Source organism: Dendrobium catenatum, unplaced genomic scaffold (genome assembly GCF_001605985.2).
Source record: "Dendrobium catenatum unplaced genomic scaffold, ASM160598v2 fragScaff_scaffold_1063, whole genome shotgun sequence".
In the NCBI taxonomy this organism is placed as follows: domain Eukaryota; kingdom Viridiplantae; phylum Streptophyta; class Magnoliopsida; order Asparagales; family Orchidaceae; genus Dendrobium; species Dendrobium catenatum.
In genome coordinates, this window is record NW_021319525.1 from 1211020 (window position 1) to 1233394 (window position 22375).

General features: G+C 34.5%; 3 protein-coding genes across 8 annotated transcripts in view; 1 reads left to right on the top strand and 2 right to left on the bottom strand.

Moving 5' to 3' along the window:
* LOC110112452 (protein MON2 homolog) overlaps positions 1-7794 on the top strand; it is a gene marked incomplete at its 5' end in the record, with an annotated part of 74652 nt that extends 66858 nt beyond the window's left edge. For 5 of the 6 annotated variants that reach the window (XM_028698322.1, XM_028698323.1, XM_028698324.1 and 2 more), the window contains 5 exon segments: positions 2877-3198; positions 3287-3426; positions 3831-3952; positions 4041-4245; positions 7514-7752. In XM_028698322.1, coding sequence (XP_028554155.1) covers positions 2877-3198; positions 3287-3426; positions 3831-3952; positions 4041-4245; positions 7514-7604 — 880 coding nt within the window. 6 annotated transcript variants of the gene reach the window in all.
* A 6371-nt stretch (positions 7795-14165) lies between these two features.
* Positions 14166-14923, bottom strand: LOC110112451. The gene has a single exon (XM_020844679.2). It carries the CDS (start codon positions 14714-14716, stop codon positions 14279-14281), a length of 438 nt encoding a protein of 145 aa, XP_020700338.2. The 5' UTR covers positions 14717-14923; the 3' UTR covers positions 14166-14278.
* Positions 14924-16770: 1847 nt separating this feature from the next.
* LOC110112453 overlaps positions 16771-22375 on the bottom strand; it is a 9394-nt gene continuing 3789 nt past the window's right edge. Inside the window, exons 2-3 of the mRNA XM_020844683.2 lie at positions 17607-17732; positions 16771-17171 (exon numbers count right to left, since the gene is read on the bottom strand). Coding sequence (XP_020700342.2) covers positions 17008-17171; positions 17607-17706 — 264 coding nt within the window. The 5' untranslated portion in view covers positions 17707-17732 and the 3' untranslated portion in view covers positions 16771-17007. The remainder of the gene's footprint in view (positions 17172-17606; positions 17733-22375) is intronic.

Consider the following 22375-nt stretch of genomic DNA (forward strand, 5'->3'; position numbering starts at 1 on the left):
GAAAGCAGGCTTTGCTAAGGAGAGGATATCCTCTCCAAAAATCTGTCAGCAAGCTTAGGTGAGGCCTTGGGAAATTCCAGCCTTGATGGTGAAGAGAAAAACTGAGAAGAAATTTAGATTTTGGAGCCAAAAATCTGAGAGAAATCTCAGGATTCTAGGCTTAGGAAGAAGGGGAATTGAAAGGAGAATTCAAGCTTTGATTCTAGCAAGGTGTACCTCCGATTTTCTCTTGAGAGGGGAGGGGAAGCAAGCTCTTCAGATTTTGCCTGAGAAGAAAAAGGAGGGGAACAGATGGGAGAGGAGCTGGCGGGATTGAGAAATAAGTGGGAAAATTTTATTTCCAAATTCCAACTCTGGTTTTAGCTAGCTTAAGGAAATATTTCTAATTTCAGATTCTCACGTGGAGGGATAGGGAATTAATTTATGCTTTAATTCCATAGGGAGGTTTTAATTTGAGAAAGAAATCAAGAGGTGGGGCATGAGGGAGGTTTCGGCCAAGCAAGAACCAAAGCAATTAATATGGAAATTTAAGGCTCATTGATTTGAATTTAGGAATTTTCAAAATCTGAATTTAATTTCAGTTTTGATTGAAATTGGGGGCAGCTTAATTTGAAAATTGATTTCAAATTAAGAGGCCATTAATGCTTTAATTGGGGGAATTAATGGAAGGAAAACCACATGGTGGCCGGCGGCATGTAGAGAGAGAGGGAGGGGATTTGGGCAATGTTTGGGGAGTTTCCAAAGAAGAAAAATATATTAGGAAGGTTATGACTAAATCCAAACTCTTGAATTTAAATTTGAATCATGCATAACACTTTCCTAAATAAGAATTTTCAAAATTGGAAAGAATTGAAATTCAAAATTTGAATTTCAAATTTGAATCAATCCTTTCTAATTTATCGTAGGGTGAATTATGTAAAGCCATGAAGATATTGAGATTACCGTCATAAGGAAAAAAAGATGGGGCTTCAGGTGAGGCTAGAATCCGGCGGCCAAACGAAGATGGGGAGGAGGAAGAAGATGAATATGACCACGGGGGCAATAAGAAGGAAGAAAATAAAAACAAAACAAAGATAGAAGATAAAAACCGCAAGCCTTGGACTCTTCCGAAGACTGACGGGTGATGCTTTGCCCTTCTCCAAGGGACTTCAAATCACGAGCCCGGACCCATCCTGCGGTTGGTGAAAACTCCGATTCCTTCCCATATGAATCTCACTATCATTCTCTCAAAAGAACACAAGTGTTGACACAAATTTTTAATATCAATAATCCATCCCTATTACAATAGCTTAAGGCCATATATATAGGCCACAATATAAGAAAACTCAAAAATACAAAATTACCCCTTGGGCCACAACACTCACATAAACTAACTTATGGGTAAAACAGGAAATTCATTAAATAAGAACTAAAATTCAGAAAAAAAACTCATAAATGAAGATTTAAATAATAGCCGTCGATTTACGTCGCCTCCTGTGATAGATGCGCCAAATCTTCGTACCGATGTCCGCATCATTCTCCCCATGTGGGAGAATACTCAACTCCGTCGAGTTAGCATCACAACTGCTCTTGTACAACTCTGGACTGTTATTTGGAAATAATAAACCGGTCAACTTGCTTGTTGCACTTTAACTCGCCAATTTCCTTAACCATAGTCAAGGGACCACCTTCCAAACTGTCGCACTTCTTTTCGCCTGCAGGAACTTGGTCACTCTCATAGATGGCTTCACTAGCAATAGGAGTGATATTGAGTTCTATGGATGTCACTTCCAGAGCTTCATAAACATTCTCCGTTATAGGAGTTTTAACTGGGTTAGAAAAAGCCTTTACTTTTGTAGGAGTTGTAATTGAATCAACCAAATCTCTCTCGGCATTATTGGCAGTCACGCATTTCTCCTTGCAACCAATTCATCTTCTTCTTCATGTTCTTCCTTGATCACCTTAGATTTCTCTTTGATTTGCACAGTGAGCGGGAAATTTAAAGCTTCATTGGCCTCCATCCATTTGTCCACACTATCCACTATTTCTCTGTTTCTTAGTGCCCTTTTTCTATCCTTGTATGAAGGGGATCCTTCACTAGATTATCGAATCTTTCGATTGTTTGACGGTGGAAGTATATCAATAATCCATTCCTATTACAATAGCTTAAGGCCATATATATAGGCCACAATATAAGAAAACTCCAAAATACAAAATTGTCTCTTGGGCCACAACACTCACATAAACTAACCTAGGGGTAAAACAGGAAATACATTAAATAAGAACTAAAATTCAAAAAAACTCATAAATGAAGATTTAAATAATAGCCGTCGATTTATGACGCCTCCTGTGATAGATGCGGCAAATCTTCGTACCGATGTCCGCATCACTAACCCTAGGAAAACAAACTATTTAATGCATACAATCCAAAAGGAAATCCCTAAACAATCCCTACATTCAAATTTCCCTCCTAACTCTCTAAAAAATCCTTTCTAAATAGCTTTGTTGAAGTGGGCGGATCGTTTGGCGCATACAAGAGAGGCGGAAGAATTCGCCTGTTTCGCCCTAAGCCGGTCCCGTATAGACCGGCTGGACTGGATCGGTCTAACAAATGCTTAAAGATAAAACAAATAAAATTAGATCAGATATCCATGACACCAAAGACCACAACATTATCTTCCTGAACCAAACGGTTTGGTTCCGCTAGCCAAAAAAAATAGTGGATATGAATTAGAAAATCTAAGTAAGAGAAAAATTATGTGATGAGCAGAATCTAACCCACGGTTGTCCTTCCCCATCATGTTCTAGGTAACAGAAAAAATATCTGGTATCATGTTCGTGGAATTATATACTTTAGTGATGCATGCTTAACAATTCTGCATTCTATTTGTTTTTAGGTGCATGAATACAAGAAGAGACAGTCCAAAAGGCTCACTCTGGAGATTGGCTGTTGAGGGCTTCAATCGAATTCTTACCGTTGAGTTAATGGAAGCTGATAATAACACCAAATTGGATCCTCACATTTACAGGCATGCCAGAGCTCGTCTATGGAAAGAAGTCGCTGATGTATATGACATATTTCTTGTTGGTTCCTGTGGCCGTGCTCTTTCTTCTGATGGAAATGCAGAATCACTCAAGGCTGATGAGATGATTGAAATGACTGTATTAAATGTTCTCACTGATATGCTTCTTAAAGGAAAAATAGATGCTCCAGTTGAGGTAATCAGAATACCTATTGTTGGATGTGACTAATCTGTAATTACTGAACATGAGCGCAATAAGAGGAATCTCTCTATTTTTGTAATAGATTTTACACCGGCTAGTTTCTACCCTTGATCGCTGTGCATCTAGGACAGGATCTCTACCAATAGAGAGTCTTGAACTAATGCCTTCACACTGCAGCAGATTCTCCTTAAGCTGCTTGCAAATGATGTTTTCTTTATGCAGGTAACTTTTATAAGTTCTACCACGCGAAATTATTTTCCTTTTAAATTCCTTGGAGGCTACATTTGCAATATCATACATTATTGTTCAAATTAAATGGGAGTAATTTTTTACCTACCTTTTCAGTTATATTCCACATTTATAAACATTTATGTTTATGCGCAATATTAAAATCTGTGAAAATGTTCACAAATCTGTCAGTTTTGCTTTATTCTTCTTTTATGAATTGATCGCAAAATGTTCATGCTATGCCTATTCTGGATATCTTCATATTCTGAGTGTTCATATTTTATTATATAGCTGCCAGAAAGCCTCACATGTGATCGTTTTGAAGATTTACTTCATAATTTTCTTGTATTTGTTTCTTTCTCAGGGTAACTAACTGATTTTTTTTGCCTTGTATTTAGTTTTTCTTTTGAAGATGATTGGCCTTCAGCAAGATCAACAATTAGTTCGGTTTCGATTGATATTCTTATCAGGAGATGTGAGGTCATACTGAAGCAGTTTTTAAGTGATGAAAACGACCTAGGTGCTTCCTCCACGTCATGTTTGACAGTTTTTTAAATTTCTGTCAATCTAGAGAAATTTTTAATATTTTATTTTTCTTGTTACTGCAGGGGAACATGCATTGCCAGCAGTTAGAACCAATGAAACAATTTGTGTGCTTCAAGAGCTTGCTCGCATGATTATTCATTCCGATACAGCTTCAGTTCTGAATTTACCAGCACTCTTGAAGGTAACAGTTGAAAAGAGAGTGAGGCATGGCTGCCATTCTCATCTATTGGTTTTGTTTCCTTCATTTTGTGAGCTAGTGGTTTCAAGGTATGCATTATATCCCTCCTATTTTCAAAAAATTTAAATTTTATCCTATTAAATTTTTCCGAGTGTCTTGCAGTGAGGGAAATATACTATTCATAGTGTTGAAAAATCTAGATTATGTTTAGGCAATTTTATTAATTTTTCTGTGTTTCTAAGTGTCTTTGAATCACGGGCATGTACGAATTATACAATACATTTTCAAAATAGCATGACACTGCACACGAGATTGCTCTATATACAGATAGATATCATAAATAACTTCGTAGCATGTGCGTTCATTATTTACCAGACAACCTCAGTATGTCATTATTCGTTGTGCCAAAATAGCAGTGCTCTTTTAGGCTACTTCATGATTTAGTTCTTTCAGCTTAGGCTTGTATGAAGCGTGGATATATGCCGTGCATGATGGGAAATCAACCTACTGCTTAAAAATGGAGCACTGACCGTCTGAAATTTAGGTTTTGCGTTTAAATATTTGTAGGACTAAATAAATATTTTGAACTAAATTGCGATAGCAACAATAACATCATCAAGCTTTTATCCCACTATGTGGGGTTGGCTACATGAATCCTTTTTCTCAATTTTATCCTATTAAAAGTCAAATTCTCATTTAAATCTAATAAGGAAAGGTCATTTCTAATATTTTCTTGCCAAATCTTTTTCAGTCTATCTCTATCTTTCTTAATATAAGTCAAATCTAATACATCTACTTTTCTAACTGGGTCATCGAAAGGCCGTCGTTTTATGTGACCAAACAATCTAAGAAAACTCTCTCTAATCTTATCTTCCATTGGAGCTAGTCCAACCTTTTCACGCTTATGCTCATTTCGTATCTTGTCTCTAATAGTAAAGCGACTCATCAACCTTAGCATCCTCATCTCTGCAATACTTAATTTAATATTATGCTTCTCTTTTAATGGCCAACATTCAGTCCCCCATAATGCATTACAAGTCTCACCACCATCTTATAGAATTTTCTCTTATGTTTGAGGGGGACTTTTCTATCACATAGCAAGTCCGATGCATTCCTCCACTTCAACCATCAAGCTTGAATTCTACTGATAATATACCCATTTACTTCATCATCACTATGAACAATAGACCCAAGATATCTAAAATGTGTACTCTTATTCAAAGTCACAATCCCCCTACTAGATCTATTATTACTAAAATTACATTCCATATATTCAATTTTAGATCTACTCGAACGAAATCCTTTAGACTCTAAGGTTGACCTCCATAATTCAAGTTTACCTTCAACTCCCTCTCTAGTCTTATCAACAAGAAGAATATCATCAGCAAAAACATACATCAGGGTACAACCTCTTGCAAATGTCTAGTGAGAATTGAGAACATCCATGACTAAAGCAAAAAGATATAAGCTTAAGGCTGATCTTTGTTGTAATCCAGCTGAAATAAGAAAATACTTGGTCCAACCACCTTGTGTTTGAACACAAGTGACAACTCCTGCATGCATATTCTTAATGACTTGAATATAAGCATTATTAACCCCTTTCTTTTCTAGAACTTTCCATAGCACTTCTTTTGGAACTTTATCATATGCTTCCTCTAAATCAATAAATATCATATGTATATCCTCCTTATTCTCTCTATAATTCTCCATCAAACCTCTCAATAAATGTATAGCTTATAGTAGACCTACCTTGCATGAATCCAAATTGATTATCGCTTAATCAGTCCAAAACTGATGGAGTACATTTAGCTTTATGCTCGTATTTTGGATTTCTTTGAGCTTGTTGACCATCAGTTGGGTGTAAACTACAGCCATGTTGTTCGTGCAATATCTCTGGTCTTAATGTCGAAATTGTGATTCTCTACCATTAATTCATAATGAAATTTATAACAGCAACAGTAGGTCGTATCCGTCAAATGCGTGAACTTATATAAAAATTTGTGCTTTTTATTCATTAATCATCTTTTCTGTGGTTGATGTTTGAATTATGTTTCGTCTAAACATTCTCTATCTTGTTCGTTTATTGAGTGCTTTGAACTTCTGAAGCACATGCTTTGAATGCATTGCATTCATCCACTGCTCAAGATTGCCTTGTCTAGCTGTGTTCATTGTTTAAGTTAGTATATCAGTGCATTTATTCAAACGCTGGAAAAAAATTATTAGCCTTTTAGAGGTGCTTTTCTCCTGCTTTTTTGAGGTGTAAAAGAATATAAATTCTGCACTTGATGTTTAATTTCTAAAATGAGAGAGAGGAGATAAAGTAGGGGAGTTGTCTAATCTAAGCATGTTTTTAAGTTGAACGTAATGTATTTCCATTTCTCCATCGTACTGCTCTATATAGTTTTGTTTTAAGGGCCTTTTATTCTGTAAAAGAAATACAGGGCATATTGGATCAGGTGATTATCTTGTAGTAGCAACGGAAAATCATTTGTGATAGGAGTATTTTTTTAATATCATTCGTGGATATGAGTACTTTTGAAAAATCATAATTAAGCTTTACGATGGAAAATGATCGAGTGTAGCTATATAAATAACTGTTAAATCTTAGGCTTTATTAGGTAATTGTTTTGTTGTTTGGTGTTGCGTTGTATGAAAGTAAAACTATTGTACTCTTACATAAATAGATTTTTTACTCCCATGGCTATATTTTTGTGATCATGAAATTGCAGTGAGAATGGCAGGGAAAAGTCCAAGAAAATTTTTTAGCTGAATCGTTTTAGTAAAATTGGGCTTTATTATCTTAAATTTAATTCTGAATTTCATTAGTTGTAAATTATTGAAATATCAATGACGAGCATATAATATCTCTGGTGGCCTCTTTAAAGAGAATTTATTATGTGCGGTCGCCGGACGGTATTCAGAGGCAAATCAGGATGCACCACGCCATTTTTTTTGTGTACCGGTGTTGTGTACTTGGTGATGTGTCACATTTTGATTCGTCTCTAAATTGTCCGATGACCGCACAGAATAATTTCTCCTCTTTAAAACTGTAGCTCCTATATGTTTTCAGTTGCTCCTCTAAATTATGACTCTCCTATTTTATATTTTGCAATTTTTTTTTCTTCTTATTTTTGGTTATACAATGAGGGATATAGGATTAGGCCGAGTCATATAGTCAGACAACTCAGTGGAAGATATTTATCATTTTATTTCTCACAAACAAATAAGTCATTGCAGCCATTGAATCCATTCATGAAGTCCACACCAATGAAAGTTCTCTAGCATGAGCCATTTCGAGACTCTTGTTGGTTTTTGGTAGATTACCATCTCCTTTATGAGATTATTTGTTTGTTGCAGGGAATCCAGAATAAGAGAGCTAGTGCAAGTGCTTCTTAGACTTGTAGCTGAGGAGTTGGGCTTGCATAAATCAACTGATCCAGATTCATAATTACTACAAATCCTCTTGTAAACTTTTGTCATCCATCGCATGGTTGTTTTGTTCGTAATTTTTTCTGTAGCTTTTTCTCTTTTCACCATTCATTGTAGCATTATTTTAAAAACTGAAAGAAAGAGAAAATATAACTTTTCTTCCCTTATTGTAGCAAATTTTCTCAATTCAATGAAGTGAGTTCAACTGATAAATGGAGTGATGAAAGTCATTCACAAATTTTTTGATGTTTTTTAAAGCAATTTTTTAGTATAAAATTTTTTTTTTTTTATTAAAAAGTTGTTTTTTAAAAAACAGCAAGAAAGTTATCTGAAATAAAATAAAAATTTGAACTAATTACAACCTTATGGGTATTAACCAAGTATTTGATAATTTAATTAAGGGCTCATTGTAAAATATCTATAGACATTATTTGATTCATTAAGGGATTGCTTGGCTGGCTAAAATGAATATATATACATATAATGCAAAAGGAATGCAATGGAAATGAAATTTTTTAAGAGGTGTTTGGATGAGTATAAAAAATAAGTTGGTTATTTATTTATTTATTCATTTATTTTTTAGCATGAAGTAAGATTAATAAAGTGTAAAGTATCAAGATGGAAGGTGGTAGTGGTGGTTGGTGGTGACAAGACCGATTGTTTGCGGTGAAATACATTTTCAACCGAAGCTGGCTGAGTTTATTTTTTGTTAAAATTGAATTATAATGTTCTATTCTATAAAAATAATATTTTATTATATATTCTTTTTCCATCCAATAAAAAATCAATATTTTTAAAAGAAATAGTTTACATCAAATAAAACAGCTAAAATATTAACATTTTTTATCATATCAGCTAAAGAAAGCAAACCTAACTTTCAAATTACTATAAGTGGAAGGAGTTTATATTTTTTCAAAAGAATCTCCATTAAAATACATTTCATCAGGTTTATCATTTGCTATATATTTTTATCTGACCATCTAAAATAACTAGAATATTAATAAACTTGCAAGTAATTATAAAATAATGATCAATAATTACTTCAAAAAAAATTTATATTTAAAAGTTAATTTAAGTTGTAAGAAAGCTGTCCCAAATGAAATTTGAATCTAACCGAAGTAGGCAATGGTTCAAAATGGTCAAATCATTTAAATATGTTGTATCTTAATTTTTAGCATTTATCATCTTCTACCCGTCTCTACTCTATCATGATTTTGATGGAGTAATATTGGTTGTACTGAGTTCTCATCTCTCCTCAGTAACCCTCATGGATAAGAGAAATTATTTTGTATGGACGCCGAACGCAATTTATCATTTGAAGATCAATCAGAATGTGTAACGTCATCAGTACCGAGCACAATATCGAGCTGTGGTACCGAGCCGGTTCATGTGGCGTATTCTGGTTGGTCTCTGGACGGCATTCGGCATTCGCACATAATAATTTGCCCAGCCCGCTTTGCTAGTTGGATTAAATTAATAGCTTCCCAACCCTACCTTAGTTCTTAGGACTACCTTAGCTACTTTAGAATTTGAGTTATTTGAGATTCATCAAATATATATACTCTCAATCATTTATGAGTGTCAACTTGTTAGTTTTTAGCCTCGCACTCAAAACCGATTATATATTGCTCTGCCTCTTTATGATGCCCTCTACTCCCCAATGTGAGGACAAGGCATCTAAATATCATAGAATCCCATGTAGGTTGATCTAATGGCCCTTAAAAACCTACATCAAATATTTCCCTTGTCAATTATCAGACTATAAAGCAACACAAATTGAACTTGAATTGTTGATAAATTTGAGTTCTGTGACAGTGGAGGCTAGCTACAACTCGCCATGAGACAACTCGTCAAGGCCGAGAAGGAACACTATAAATCAACACAAAAGAACTCTAAGGAGATTTTAGGCCAAACAGAACAAGCAAAATCGGTAGCTGTAGGTTGCCAAGTTGTTTATAAGGCCAGTGGAATGAAGCTATCATGAAGTGAAAATTATTGGGTTCGGACACCGGACGTCGTTCAGAGCCCAATGAAAATATGCCACATCACCTCCTACTCGGTATTGAGCTCGGTACCAAGCAGTATTGTACCGAGCTCGGTACTCTGAAGTACCAAACGTAAGCTGTGTCCGGTGTCTGAACCCAATAATCTCACATCATGAAGAGGGCCCCAAGGCTACAGCTAGGAAAATTATAGTTGGATATATGGCATATGGGAATGAAGTGATCAAGGCGACGAAATTGCTAAGGAGACGACACACTTGCTGACAACTAATATATATGCCGAGCAATCAGCAATAGATCAAGATGACAACTTTTTATGGGCCTGGATTGTGGTAAGAAGCCTATTGGAAGGTGATTGGAGTTGATCAAAGAGAGAATGATTGGCGAAGCCAAGCTGGTAACTCTAAAGTGTGAAGCTATCGGCTAAAACAAGGGGTCTTGAATTAACTTAGGCTTCATTTGGGGAGGCTTTCTTGCAGCTTCATAAAACAGCTTTTTAGTACAAAAATTATAATTTTTATACTAAAAAGTCATTTTAAGAAGCAGTAAAAAAGTCATCCCAAACAAGGCTTTAATCTACAAACGATCAAATTAATTCAAAGAAAATGGAGAAGTGGTCAAATCTATATCAACCTAGGAGAGGTGAAACTGACGCTTGTCTGTATTAACTAAAAAAAAAAAAACTCTAAACCCCAAACTAAAATTTAAGCCTGCAAATTCTAAATTAAGTTATACCCAAGATTTGCTGTATTATCTCACTTATATTATTATCTAACTATTTCCAATTATTGAAAACTTATCGCATGCACTATTCGGCTTCGTTTCGGATTGCTTTCTTATTACTTCTTAAAACAGGTTTTTAGTACAAAATTCTAATTTTTGTACTAGAAAGCAGCTTTAAGAAGCAGTAAGAAAGTCGTCCCAAACAAAACCTTAATCATCTCTAAAAATACCATAACAAGATGCTTAATAATTAGATTAAATAGAAGAGAATGAGAAAGGCTAGTGATGTAATCAATGAAGAATCATTTGCAAAGCATTAATGAATAAATAAAATTTAGATAAATACTTTTAAATCTTAGTTGCTTGATTAGAGTAATGCTTTTAATAATTTCTTCTTAATAAATCCTTTAAGTGATCAATAAACCAATCACAAAACAATGGAATATATTCTTCATATTCTGCAATCTCAATTAGCAATATGCTAATCCTTCTCCCCAACTTGCATATATTTATTTTGTTTCCTTTATGAGCTTTATTTAGATCTGCCCAATAAGCACATAATAGAATGAAATATTGGTTTGTTTTTAAGAACTTGAGCTGTCTGAATCAGAATCTGCTTTGTGCTTTAAACTGATATTATCCCATCAATTGTGCCCTAAATTTTACCTTCTTTGAACAACTTTAGCTTGCCACCATGGATGAGCATCTTATCTCCTCATAGACTTGACTGTTGCTTGAATCATGCATTTTGCAGAAGCAAACCACCTGTAATTATCTTTTTGCAGCATAGTTCTCTGGGGAAGTTTTAAAGTTAGGTATGATTAATAATTATAAAAAAAAATATCATTATTTTTTTAAATATGTGAAGTCTCGAGTCAAGTACCAATCGTCCGTTTAACAGGTGACTTTGCTATGATTATTTTTTTAAAAATTAATTTTGCATTAGTAATAAATGTTTGATTATTTTTTAATGTTAAAATATTAGTACTAAACGTTTGTTTAATTTTACATTTCTACATCCATATTAGCATGTGAGTTTAGCATATCATATTCTCATGTTCCATAATAAATTTGTAGAGCGTGAAAACATGATAGGCTAAACTCACATTCTAATATGGATGTAGAAATGCACATATATTAATACATACTTATAACTCCATTTTTATCACCTCCTACCTACTTTAGGTTGGTACATAATAGAATAAGAACATAATAACAAAGTATTTTCAACACAAAGCCATAATATAACAGAGTAGTATAGAGTAAATGTACGTTCACATTAGGCTCAAGCATAGAATCCAAAGTACACTTTTCATTCAAAAACAATGCTCTAAAAAGTCATGAAATGTACAATGATGCATATGCATTACATAAGTGAGGAATTAAAGCATGTGTAGATAAGATATCCAGTTATGCCAGAAGTCTCCCAAATTTTTAGGTGCCTATTCAAAATTTTCAGAATATTATAAATTAACATATCATTTTGCCAGCTCTACTATGGTTTAGAAGCGTGTGTGTGTGTCAAAGCGCTATACTTCAGAATTTTCATATTTATTAAGAAAATTTATTTCACATATTTGAATTATTACAATATTCTTTAAAAATTTGTCCTAGTTCTCTTCAAATTTTGCTCCTCTTTGTTATGAAGTAAAATTAGTCAGCAATAGTGATAGCTTCATAGACAAATGCAATACAAGGAGAAAAACAATGCGAATATCTTGATCTGTTTGTATTCGAATTGACACATTTTATTATGTGTTATGTATTTTAGATCTCTCTTGTTATCTTTTAATATAATTAAACTATTAGATAAAATAAGTAAATTTAAAAGATAAATATAACTAAATTATTAGACATTAATAACCATAATCATGACATGTGTTTAAATATTTAAACTTTTTATTTTATTTTTAATCAATAAAAATCACTTTGGTCACCCTCTATTTCCACTGACTTTACCATCTTATGTGTTATTCAATTAAATAAAATAATAATTCTTTAAATTATTCCCTCAATATTCTTTCACATCCTAACCTAGAAAGATAATACAATGATACAAGAGAAGATGGTATGTGCAAAGACTATAACTATGGATATAGACAAAATAAAGCAAAATACTATTTATTTTGCTCAATAAAATCTAATATGCTTTGATGGTTGTCTAAGCTCCCCTAAAATGCTATGGGAGGTTAAAGATGATGGCAAATAGGGAAATTTTATTCAAATACAAAGAACAAAAAACAATATAAAATGAGAAAAAGAATATCAATACATACAAATATACAAGAATTTCAGAGAAATTCACTCAATTGATGACTACATATTTTGTTATTTAAGTGTAGTTTTATTATGAAGAATTATATCTCTAATTTCATAGATACCAAATAAGATGGTGTCACGACTATTATAAAAAAATAATTTAAGATAGCCAAAATATATTTAAATTTCTCAAAACTTCTTTAATGTTACAACAAAATCTTATGTATCATATTTTCTTTATAGGGGAAAAAAAAAGCTAGGCTTTAAAATTTAACATGTGATTATTAAAAACTTAAAATTCGACAAACACAACATTGATGTATACGTATAAAAATATTATAATTGATCAAGTAGTGATAATGACATAGTTGTGGCAGTAGGTGTTACCAGGAAACAACTGGTGGCAGTAGCGATGGCTTACGACTGGGAGTAGAAAGATGTGAGTTGCATTTGAAAATTGGTCATAACAGTTGATTTCATAATACTCCAAAAAATAAATTAAAGGATAAGTTTCAACTTCATTTAAATTTATTTCATCAAACTAAACAGCTAAATTTTTAAAATTCTTGCATTTGAAAGATTTGTATACACAAAATTCCTCAAACCAAGCAACTCTTTATTGAATAAGAAAAATGAGGGCATTATCACCATTATGTAAAGTAGGGGCTATAAATGCAAAAGAATCTTATTCTTCTATCCATGATGCTTTGGTCTACCATAATTCTCCCTTTCTTGCTTGTCAATGGACCTAAAATTTTCATTAATAGATGCTCCACCATTAATGACTTAAATTCTTACATTACATCAAAACAAAAATATACCATTGATTATCCCTTATACTCAATAGAAGATTCTCTAAATATCAAGAAATTATTAGGAGTGAATAACAATAATAATAATAATAATAATAACTTGCATTTATTTTACGCTCATTCAAAAAACTTCAAAATATTTTAAAAATAATACATTCTTGTTACATTATATTTATTTTCAAGCCAACTAAATAACAATGGATTCCTTTTATGCTTTGGTTACAAAGTAAAAAATAGAACTCATAACGATTTGTTTCAATTGTAGTTGCTATTTAATAGTATTTAATTATTTATGATAACGATGATTTGTTTTCCCTCATATGTATGTGGTCACAATCGAAATGATATAATTTGAAAGAAGTAATATTACTAGAAACGATTATCATATTAAAAAAATTCAATATAAATTAAAATAAAAAAAGAAATTGTGTTAGTTAAAAATTGTTTAACCAAAAAAGATATTTTAATTTGAAAAAAGTAAATTATAATCATAAAGGAATTATTTTTAATTTTAAGAAAATCAAAGGAAGTTTTAATTTTCAATATAAAAAATTACATCACATCTCCAATATAATCTTAATTTTAAATAAACGAAAAAATATTTTTAATTTGTAGTTATGTAACATTTTTAAGCTAAAAAAGATATTAAATATTTCAACTCAGAAATATAAAGTAAAAAAAAGGTAGTTCGATTTATTATTATTATTATTATTGGAACATTTGAGCTGTGTTATTGTATTTTAGAGATTTGCTTTATTTTGAAGTGTAAAATGAGTTTTTCGGTTGACGAATCGCTTAGGAAGAGGAATATAGAAGAAAAACTGCAATTCTTCACTGTACAAATCCGGCAGAATCACGCCGCCGCCAGAGACATTCCCATTAGATACCTTCAAAAACTATCCTCCCTCATCTATCCCCGCCCCTTTCGGAACCCTAACAATGAGCTCACCACGGATACACTCGGCCGTCGCGAGCGCCGGCCGAGTTGACGCGGGCAGCCGGACTCTCCATCGATCAAGCTGAAGCTCCTCTTCCTCGAATCCAACATCGCCTGCTTCATTATTCCGAACAACCAGCTTCATAATACCAGGGTGAATCTCGATGAATTGGGTGCGAAAGCTGGCACTGACGCCGATCGCCGTTGCAATGAACCGGAAACCGGTGGGTTCCTCCTCCACATGGACGTCAGCGTCAGCACAGAATGGAAGCTCAAGTACCTTGCTGAAGACGTGGGGAAGTCGACGGAGCTTCTTGAGCCGGCCGGTGGCCGACACCGCCGGCGACGCCGGGCCAAAGGCCATGTTCCGCTTCCTCGGGGTAGGGTGAACCCTCATGTTCTACTGCAGGGAATAGGAAGCTGAAACGGTGATGGGAAACGAGAGGAATCGTAGAACCCTAACCCTAGCTCCAGCGCCGACGATCCCAAGTCGCTAGATGGGTAATTTGAAAAGCTTAGAGGGGCCAGGAGGTCCCTTTTCAGTCACGTATAGAAGAAGAGCGTAATATAGATCAGGGCTTAAACGATTGTCCAAATCTTTCTTTAAATTATCGAAAATGCCACTGAAAAGAGTATAACAGCCGCGGAATCAATTTTAGCCGTCCGATGAGGTCAGGATTCGATGGGGAATGGCCTTGTAGATCTGATCAGCCGGACAGAAATGGTTACACGTATGTAGACATGCAAAACGTGCCAAATGGTTATAAGGATTTACTGCGAGCGCCGAACAGCGATAAAGAAAATGTACCAATCATTTGAATCTAGTAATTACAAGGTGTAATTAAGTTAAGCCAACTCATGAGTTTTTTTTTTAAAGACATTTAAGTCAATTAAGATAATATTTATATATCTTTATTAACATTAAATTCTAAAAACTTATAATCACGAGCCGTATTGTGACAATATTAGAACAAACAAAATTTTGAGTTATTTGAACTCGATATAAAAATTTTGAATCCAAGTCATCCAATGTATTATTTAGGTCGGATATGCATTAGACTCGAGTCCGCCTAAGTAAATTTATTAAATTATATATTTTTTTTGTTATTTTTGACCTTACACGCCTAAATTGGCTAATAGCAACAAATTTAGACCAAATTTGTCACATTTTAAATATTTTTTATGTGAGATTAAATTAGGATTGAGATTTTTGACAAGTTCTGTTATTGATTATGTTCCTATCAAATTATTTTTTGATTGAGCCCAAACTCAATAAATGAATCAGATTTGTAGCTCACCCTAAATCAATAGGTTTTAGATTAGAGTTATGTGCTTAATGGTCCGAAAAAAAAAACAAAACAAAATAGGTGATAAGATTTGACACTTAAGACAGGCCGAATCACCATCTAGAATTCTTCCAATAGATTTATTTTTTTCTTGGTGGAAATCGCATGAGAAATGGGACCCTTGGGGTCCAGCAGCAGCCTGCATCAGGCAAAAGTCTAATCACCACCCCCCCGGGCCCTGTCTCTTTGTTCCCATTACCCTCAATCAAACGAATTTTTATTCCGTCAGGTTACCTGATGTAGCTCTACGTCAGGTAGCCAATAATATGTCGCCACGTGCTCTTACTCTTTACCGCGCGGCCCGACAACCCGACTCGGACCGAATCCGGGATTACTATGTTCGCGTATTGCTCGGTATTGCTAGGTATTACTCGATATTGCTTGACAATAACGAGAAATACCGCTCTGTGAAGATCAATACCGAACAATACCTAAAAGAACTCGGTATTGCTCAGTATTGGTCTTCACATAATGGTATTTTTCATTTTTGTCGAGCAAAATCGACCAAAACGGAGCAAATACCGAGCAATACGCGAACATAGTAATCTCGGATTCGGTCCGAGTCGGGTTGTCGGGCCGCGCGATAAAGAGTAAGAGCACGTGGCGACATATTATTGGCTACCTGACGTAGGGCTACATCAGGTAACCTGACGGAATAAAAATAATGAAAAGAACAGATCCCACAAATTAACCTTAGTAGATGATGAAATTATTACGTGCAATCAACAGACGTTACTTGGAGGTTAATCAGAACGTGTCACATCACCATTTTATTGTATACCAATATTATATATTGGATGATATGGTGCATCTTGATTCATCTTCAAATAATTTGATGACCGTACGTAATAATTTCTACAGCAAATGACGGTCAATATCATACTTAGCGGATAATCATGACATGAATCTTTTAAAAAATTGTGTTATTTTTTATTAGATTTAAATAAGAATTTGACTTTTAATAGGACACAACGGCGAAAAAGACTCATGTAGCAAACCCCACGTAGTGGGACAAATGCTTGAGGTTGTTGTTGTAATATTAAGAATGAGAATATAGGGGAAATTTTTAGAGTACGCATCATTAAAAACATAATTAGGTGATTAATTTATGTGAGCAGTTCCTGAAGCAATTTTTTCTCATGAACAGCTGGAATAATGTACTAATCAAGTCACCTCTACTAAGAGTATAAATTCAAGTTCATTATGTCCCTATTCTTCATCTTTCAGACTGTCATGTGAACGAACAGTAAGCAGAAAGCTTGCAATTAAAATGCAGTAATTAACAAAACCAAGTTGGCAAATCACAATAGGAGAGAACTGAGAAGCTAACCAGTCGAAATGATCAAGTAAAAGCAACTTCTGATGGAGACTGGTTATCTTCAAATACTTTGAACCGCTTTAACAAACTAGACTTGCAATTACCAATTTCATCAAACTCAGCAGAATCTGGAGCAGAAGCAACAATAGCAGCCGCATTAGCTTGTTGCAATATCTCAGCAACAGCATCTGTAATTAGAAATTGAAAATCAAATCTAAAGTATTCAGATTGGGTATTCAAAATCAACTATTAGCAAAAGGAAGAAAGCATGCTTTATGGCAAAATTTTGGGCCAGGACATCTTGATCAAAATTTAGTCAGAACTTAGGCTTCGTTTGGGATGGCCTTCTTACTGCTTCTTAAAACAACTTTCTAGCATAAAAGTTAAAATTTTTGTACTCAAAAGCTGATTTAAGAAGCAGTATAAAAGCCATCCCAAACGAAGCCTTAGAGGAGTCAAATTTATTTTGAGATTAATGTATTTTACATACTGATTACACTCATCTCAGAATAAATCAAATGATTTTGAATGTGAGGCAAACAAAAAATTTGATTAGAATATCCTGATGTAATGTTTTCAGTGTTTTCAAGATTAATGTTGCCGAATTAACAAGAGAAGCGTACCAGAGTGAGAAAGAGCAAGAAGGGCTTTCAAAGCTTCTTTGCGCGTCTTGTCATCTCTAGCAGTTTCCAACATTATCAAAAGATCTTGAGCTCCACCCATCTCTGCTACTTTTATCCTCCTTTCATCTACAAAATTTGACAAATCAAGACCAAAAATTCCAAGATTTACAACCTACAAATTAAGCTTTACCAATCATTGATCCTTAGTGCATAAATGTGGCAATTTATAAGCTGCATAAATTTAAGTGAACAGAATCTTGGATAGTAGATTTGATGCCTTCGGTGAAAACATAAATAAAGATAGGAAGATATATTATTTTTAAAAAAGATTTCAAAAATGTAATGTTTTCAATACAATTATCTAGAAAATCGGTGAAGCTTAGGATCATTTTTTGTTAGATTCTGATAATTATTTAGTAAACAATTAATATGATTAGTAAGATTAAATAATTTTATATAAATTTAACCCGATATATTTGGCTTAAAACCATGAAGATTAGTAAATGAAGGGGCAGACTAACCTCGTTTGAACACCTTTAACAGATGCGACAACTACTAACGGACTGAACGGGGCTCGTAGGAAATGTTCATTCTAGGCTTGAATTAAAGCCCCTAGGAAGACTTTCACAACCCTCCACCGATTGATGCATAGGGTAGTAAAATGGATGCAGATCAGGATATAATAAGACTTAAGTGCTTCAAGGCCATCTTCACGCAAAATTATAATTTAATTGGTCCGAACACAAAACCCAAAATTACTATTCATGATCAAGTCATCAATCTACCATCATTATTCACAAGAGGAAGCTCATTTCCACATATGATTCCTACAGACATGGATTGAAATAATAAGTAGAGGGTACTTTAAAAATGCGATTAAATCCTATGATTAAGGATAACACTAAGACAATGAGAACTCATTATATCCATTGAGTTAGATTTTCTAGAAGACATGATAGTGATTATATCGGGTTTAATCAATGCAGTGTGCGTTAGCTAAATGAGAATGAAGTTCTCATGTGCAGTTCATGGGTTTAAGATAATGGCATAACTTGCATATTTTACGAGGAAAAATATATTTGCAGGTTATATGGCATATTTAAATTTGTGCTTGCTGATCTATCATCTCCTTTAGAATGAATCCAACGTCCCAGCTTGAATGAGAATTATTAATTGAGTCACTTTGACCTTTCTTTGTGTGAATAGGTTCAATGCATGGTCTCTTCACCTTTTTGTGATTTTGTTTAATTCTTTTGAGAATGCAAGCAACCAAACGGTAATTAATGACTTAGAAAATGAAGAGAAATAATTCGATAAATGTAATTTAAGCATCTTTTAAGAGTCGCTCGTTAGGTCAAGCAAAGTTTGCTTGAGTTGAGCCCAGTGAGAATCTAGATAAGTCCATGTTGACTTAAAACTCAAGTTACTCATTAGATCGCTTATTTTTGATGTGTTGATATTTTACAGAATTAAAAATTTTTAGGTCAATGCTTCCCTCTTATCCTTTAAACCTATTTAAATTCTAAAATCAGCTTCATAATAACAATAATATCAAGCCTTTATCCCACAACATGGGGTGGGCTATATGAATCTTTTTTTCTCCATTGTGTTCTATTAAGAATCAAATTCTCATTTAAATCTAATAAAATTATAATTTTTAATATTTTCTAATATAGTATTTTTAGGTCTACCTCTACCTTTCTTAACATTGATCAAATCTCCTAACCGAGTCATCGGAAGGCCAACGTTTTTGTGACCAAACCATCAAAGGAGACTCTTGAATTTTATCTATCATTGGAAGTAATCCAACCTTTCCACATAAAAGGATTCATATAGCCGATGTCTAGTAAAAAGATTCATGACTAAAGCAAAAAAATATGAGCTTAAAGTTGATCCTTGATGTAATCCAACTTAAATAGGAAAATACTTGGTCAAACCACCTTGTATTGGAACTTGGAAGTTTGGAACACAAGTAATAACTCCTACATACATGTCCTTAATGACTTGAATATAAGCATTATTAATCCATTTCTTTTCTAGAACTCTCCAAAGCACTTCTCTTGGAACTTTAACATACAATAAATATCATATGTAGATCCTTGTATTCTCTCTATACTTCTCCATCAAACCTTTCAATAAATGCATAAGACCGGACTTCATGAATTTGATATGCTAGTTGGAGTTTAGCTTGTGCCCCTTTTCAAGCATGGTGGTAAATCTAGGTTGAGGCTACCTAGATTCCTAGTGGGGTTTGGATTATAAGTCCCCTCGTAGTATCTTGCATTAGTTAGGTTGTGAGTGTTATTACTGAGTGTACAGTGTGCCCTTTGTAGATCTAGGATCAAAGGCTGGCGGTATAAGTATATCGTTGCATGCCTTATCATTGGGCAGGTTCTCACTATTCGAAGGCTATAAATCGCACACATTCGCTTCACATTGATGGTGCTGCTTCCATCCTTCTCTCACGCATGCTTGGTATAAGATAACTTCTCTTCTGATTTCTCCTCTTTGGACAAGCCGAGTGCTTGTGTGATCAGTGCATGTTGAATAGCCAGATTGAGCCTATCTTCATTTGGATTAGGAGAGCCTAAATATCCCATTATGCGCCAAACTCCGATGAGAATAATATAGCGTCCTTAATCGAGGGTATTCTTAAGTCAAGACCTAAGATGCAATAAACCACGGGAGCATGCGCCCCTGGGAAACTGATACCCAAATAAACTTTATTTGAGCTAATGTATCGAATTGAAGAAATCTCATGATTATTGGGTTATATATATTATTATCCATCGAGGTGTGTAGGTTAAAGCCACTATCCTCCATGATTAATCATATGTATGATCTCATTTGCTCTCATATTGGCATGCTTGCGTAGAATGTAAAGGCCTACGACCAATTTATCTTATGGGATTGTGCGATTGTAACCTTTGTATTCTGACCACCGCTAGTAGCTTCCTTTCGGAGACACACAAATGCTTCTTAGAGATATAGAAAACAAAAATTGGATTGTGGGGAAAAGTATCAATACATGTTTTATAACATAATTATAACTGCTGATCTATTAACTCTTTTGGAATGAATCCAATGTGCAGGCTTCAATGGTCATTGATAAATAACTAAGTCACTTAGAGCTTTCATCTACTTTTGAACGAGTCCAATATATGGCCTCTCACATGTAGTGATCAATGTTATACCAATACACCTATTTATGAAGCCACGTTGTATCAGATACGTGTAGAACACGGATACGCGTCCAATACGGCACCGATACGTGTCGGATACAACAAAGCCACATCCAATTAAAATACTATTTAATTTGAAATGGGCACGTGTATCGAATACGTGTGTCAATTGAAAAATAAAAAAATGAAAAAAAAAACATTTGTATTAAGTTCTGTGTTTGTGAGCAACTCTCTCATTTCCAAGCTCGCGAGACGAGAGGCGTTAGGGCTCCGTTATTTCGTCTTCATCATTTACGTCGAAGGAGCCAATAGGAGAAGCGGCCGACGTCGAGCAGGCCAGGAGACCGAGGGTTTCTTTGGAGGAGTCCATTACGCGAGACGAGCGAACGTCTGTTTCCATCGTCGAGATTGAGGGCTTACATGAGACGAGCGAGACTGAAGGCTTCTTACGCGAGACTGTCATCAAGACCGAGGGCTTCTACGCGAGATTGTCATCGACACCAAGGGCTTCCTATGCGAGACCAAGGGCTTCTTTTCACACACGAAAAGTTTTGGTTCTTCTATTGTCTTATAATATTGCTCACATGCCTTGTTATTTTCATTGAATGTTGCTTAAGGATGAACTAGCTCCAATGTTACGAGTCATTTGGCATGGTTCAGATGCCCACATCATGGCTCTATAATCGGATCATTAATTCTTACAATCTTCTTAATCTTTGCGCATTAAGATTTGCATTCCAATTGAAGTAGTCATCACAAGTCAATTGTCATTGTCCAAAGAGAAATTCCAAGCCAAAGCTTGAAATTCATTCATGTAAAAGTCTTAGTTCATTCATGAGTCATTATTTGCAATTATTCATTTACATTCACTTGAGTTCTTTAACTAGCTCTCATGACATTTGAATAACTTAACTTTTCTTTGGTTAGCATTTTGCATTCAAATTGAAATGACAATTCCTTAGCAATCCATTGAAGTTTTGATATCATTTTCAAGTCAAGTTCTTTATGATCCACATCGAGTTCCCTGTATCACTTTCAAGTTCAAGCTCCTTGTTGTTCAAGTCTTGTTCAGGTCCCCTGTGGTCCAACTTAAATTTTCTTGCTTGAGTTCAAATATTCAAGTTCCTCTTCAAAGTTGTTCAACTCAAATTCATTAAGCAAGTTCAAATTTTTCAAGTTCAAGTTCTTGTAGTTTTTGTTGAGTTCAAGTCCAAGCAATCCTTTTAAGTTTGAGCTCAAGTCATTTTGGTCCAATCAAGTTCAAGTTGAGTTCTGTTTGTTTGAGTTCTAGTCCAAGTCATCTTCTTTTTAAGTTCTCTGCATTTCCAGTCAGAATTTCGACAGCCTCCCGACGTATCCCTCGTTTAGGGGAAAACTACAGGAGTATGGGCATTCTCACCACGTGCAATAAAGGCGTGTATGGCAGGTGTCCTTAGACACCGCAGTTGTGATCTTTATTCCCACCAAGCACAATAAAGGCGTGTATGGGGTCTTTGAATGTACATATTTTAAAACACAGTTGGCTTTCCCCCCGCTCGAGGGTACAAGTAATCCCGCCTCGCCGTAGGCGACGCACCGAGTTCTCAT

Bases quoted from the DNA above. Each gene is read 5' to 3' on its own strand.
- LOC110112451 (XM_020844679.2), bottom strand. From the start codon at position 14,716: ATGAGGGTTCACCCTACCCCGAGGAAGCGGAACATGGCCTTTGGCCCG.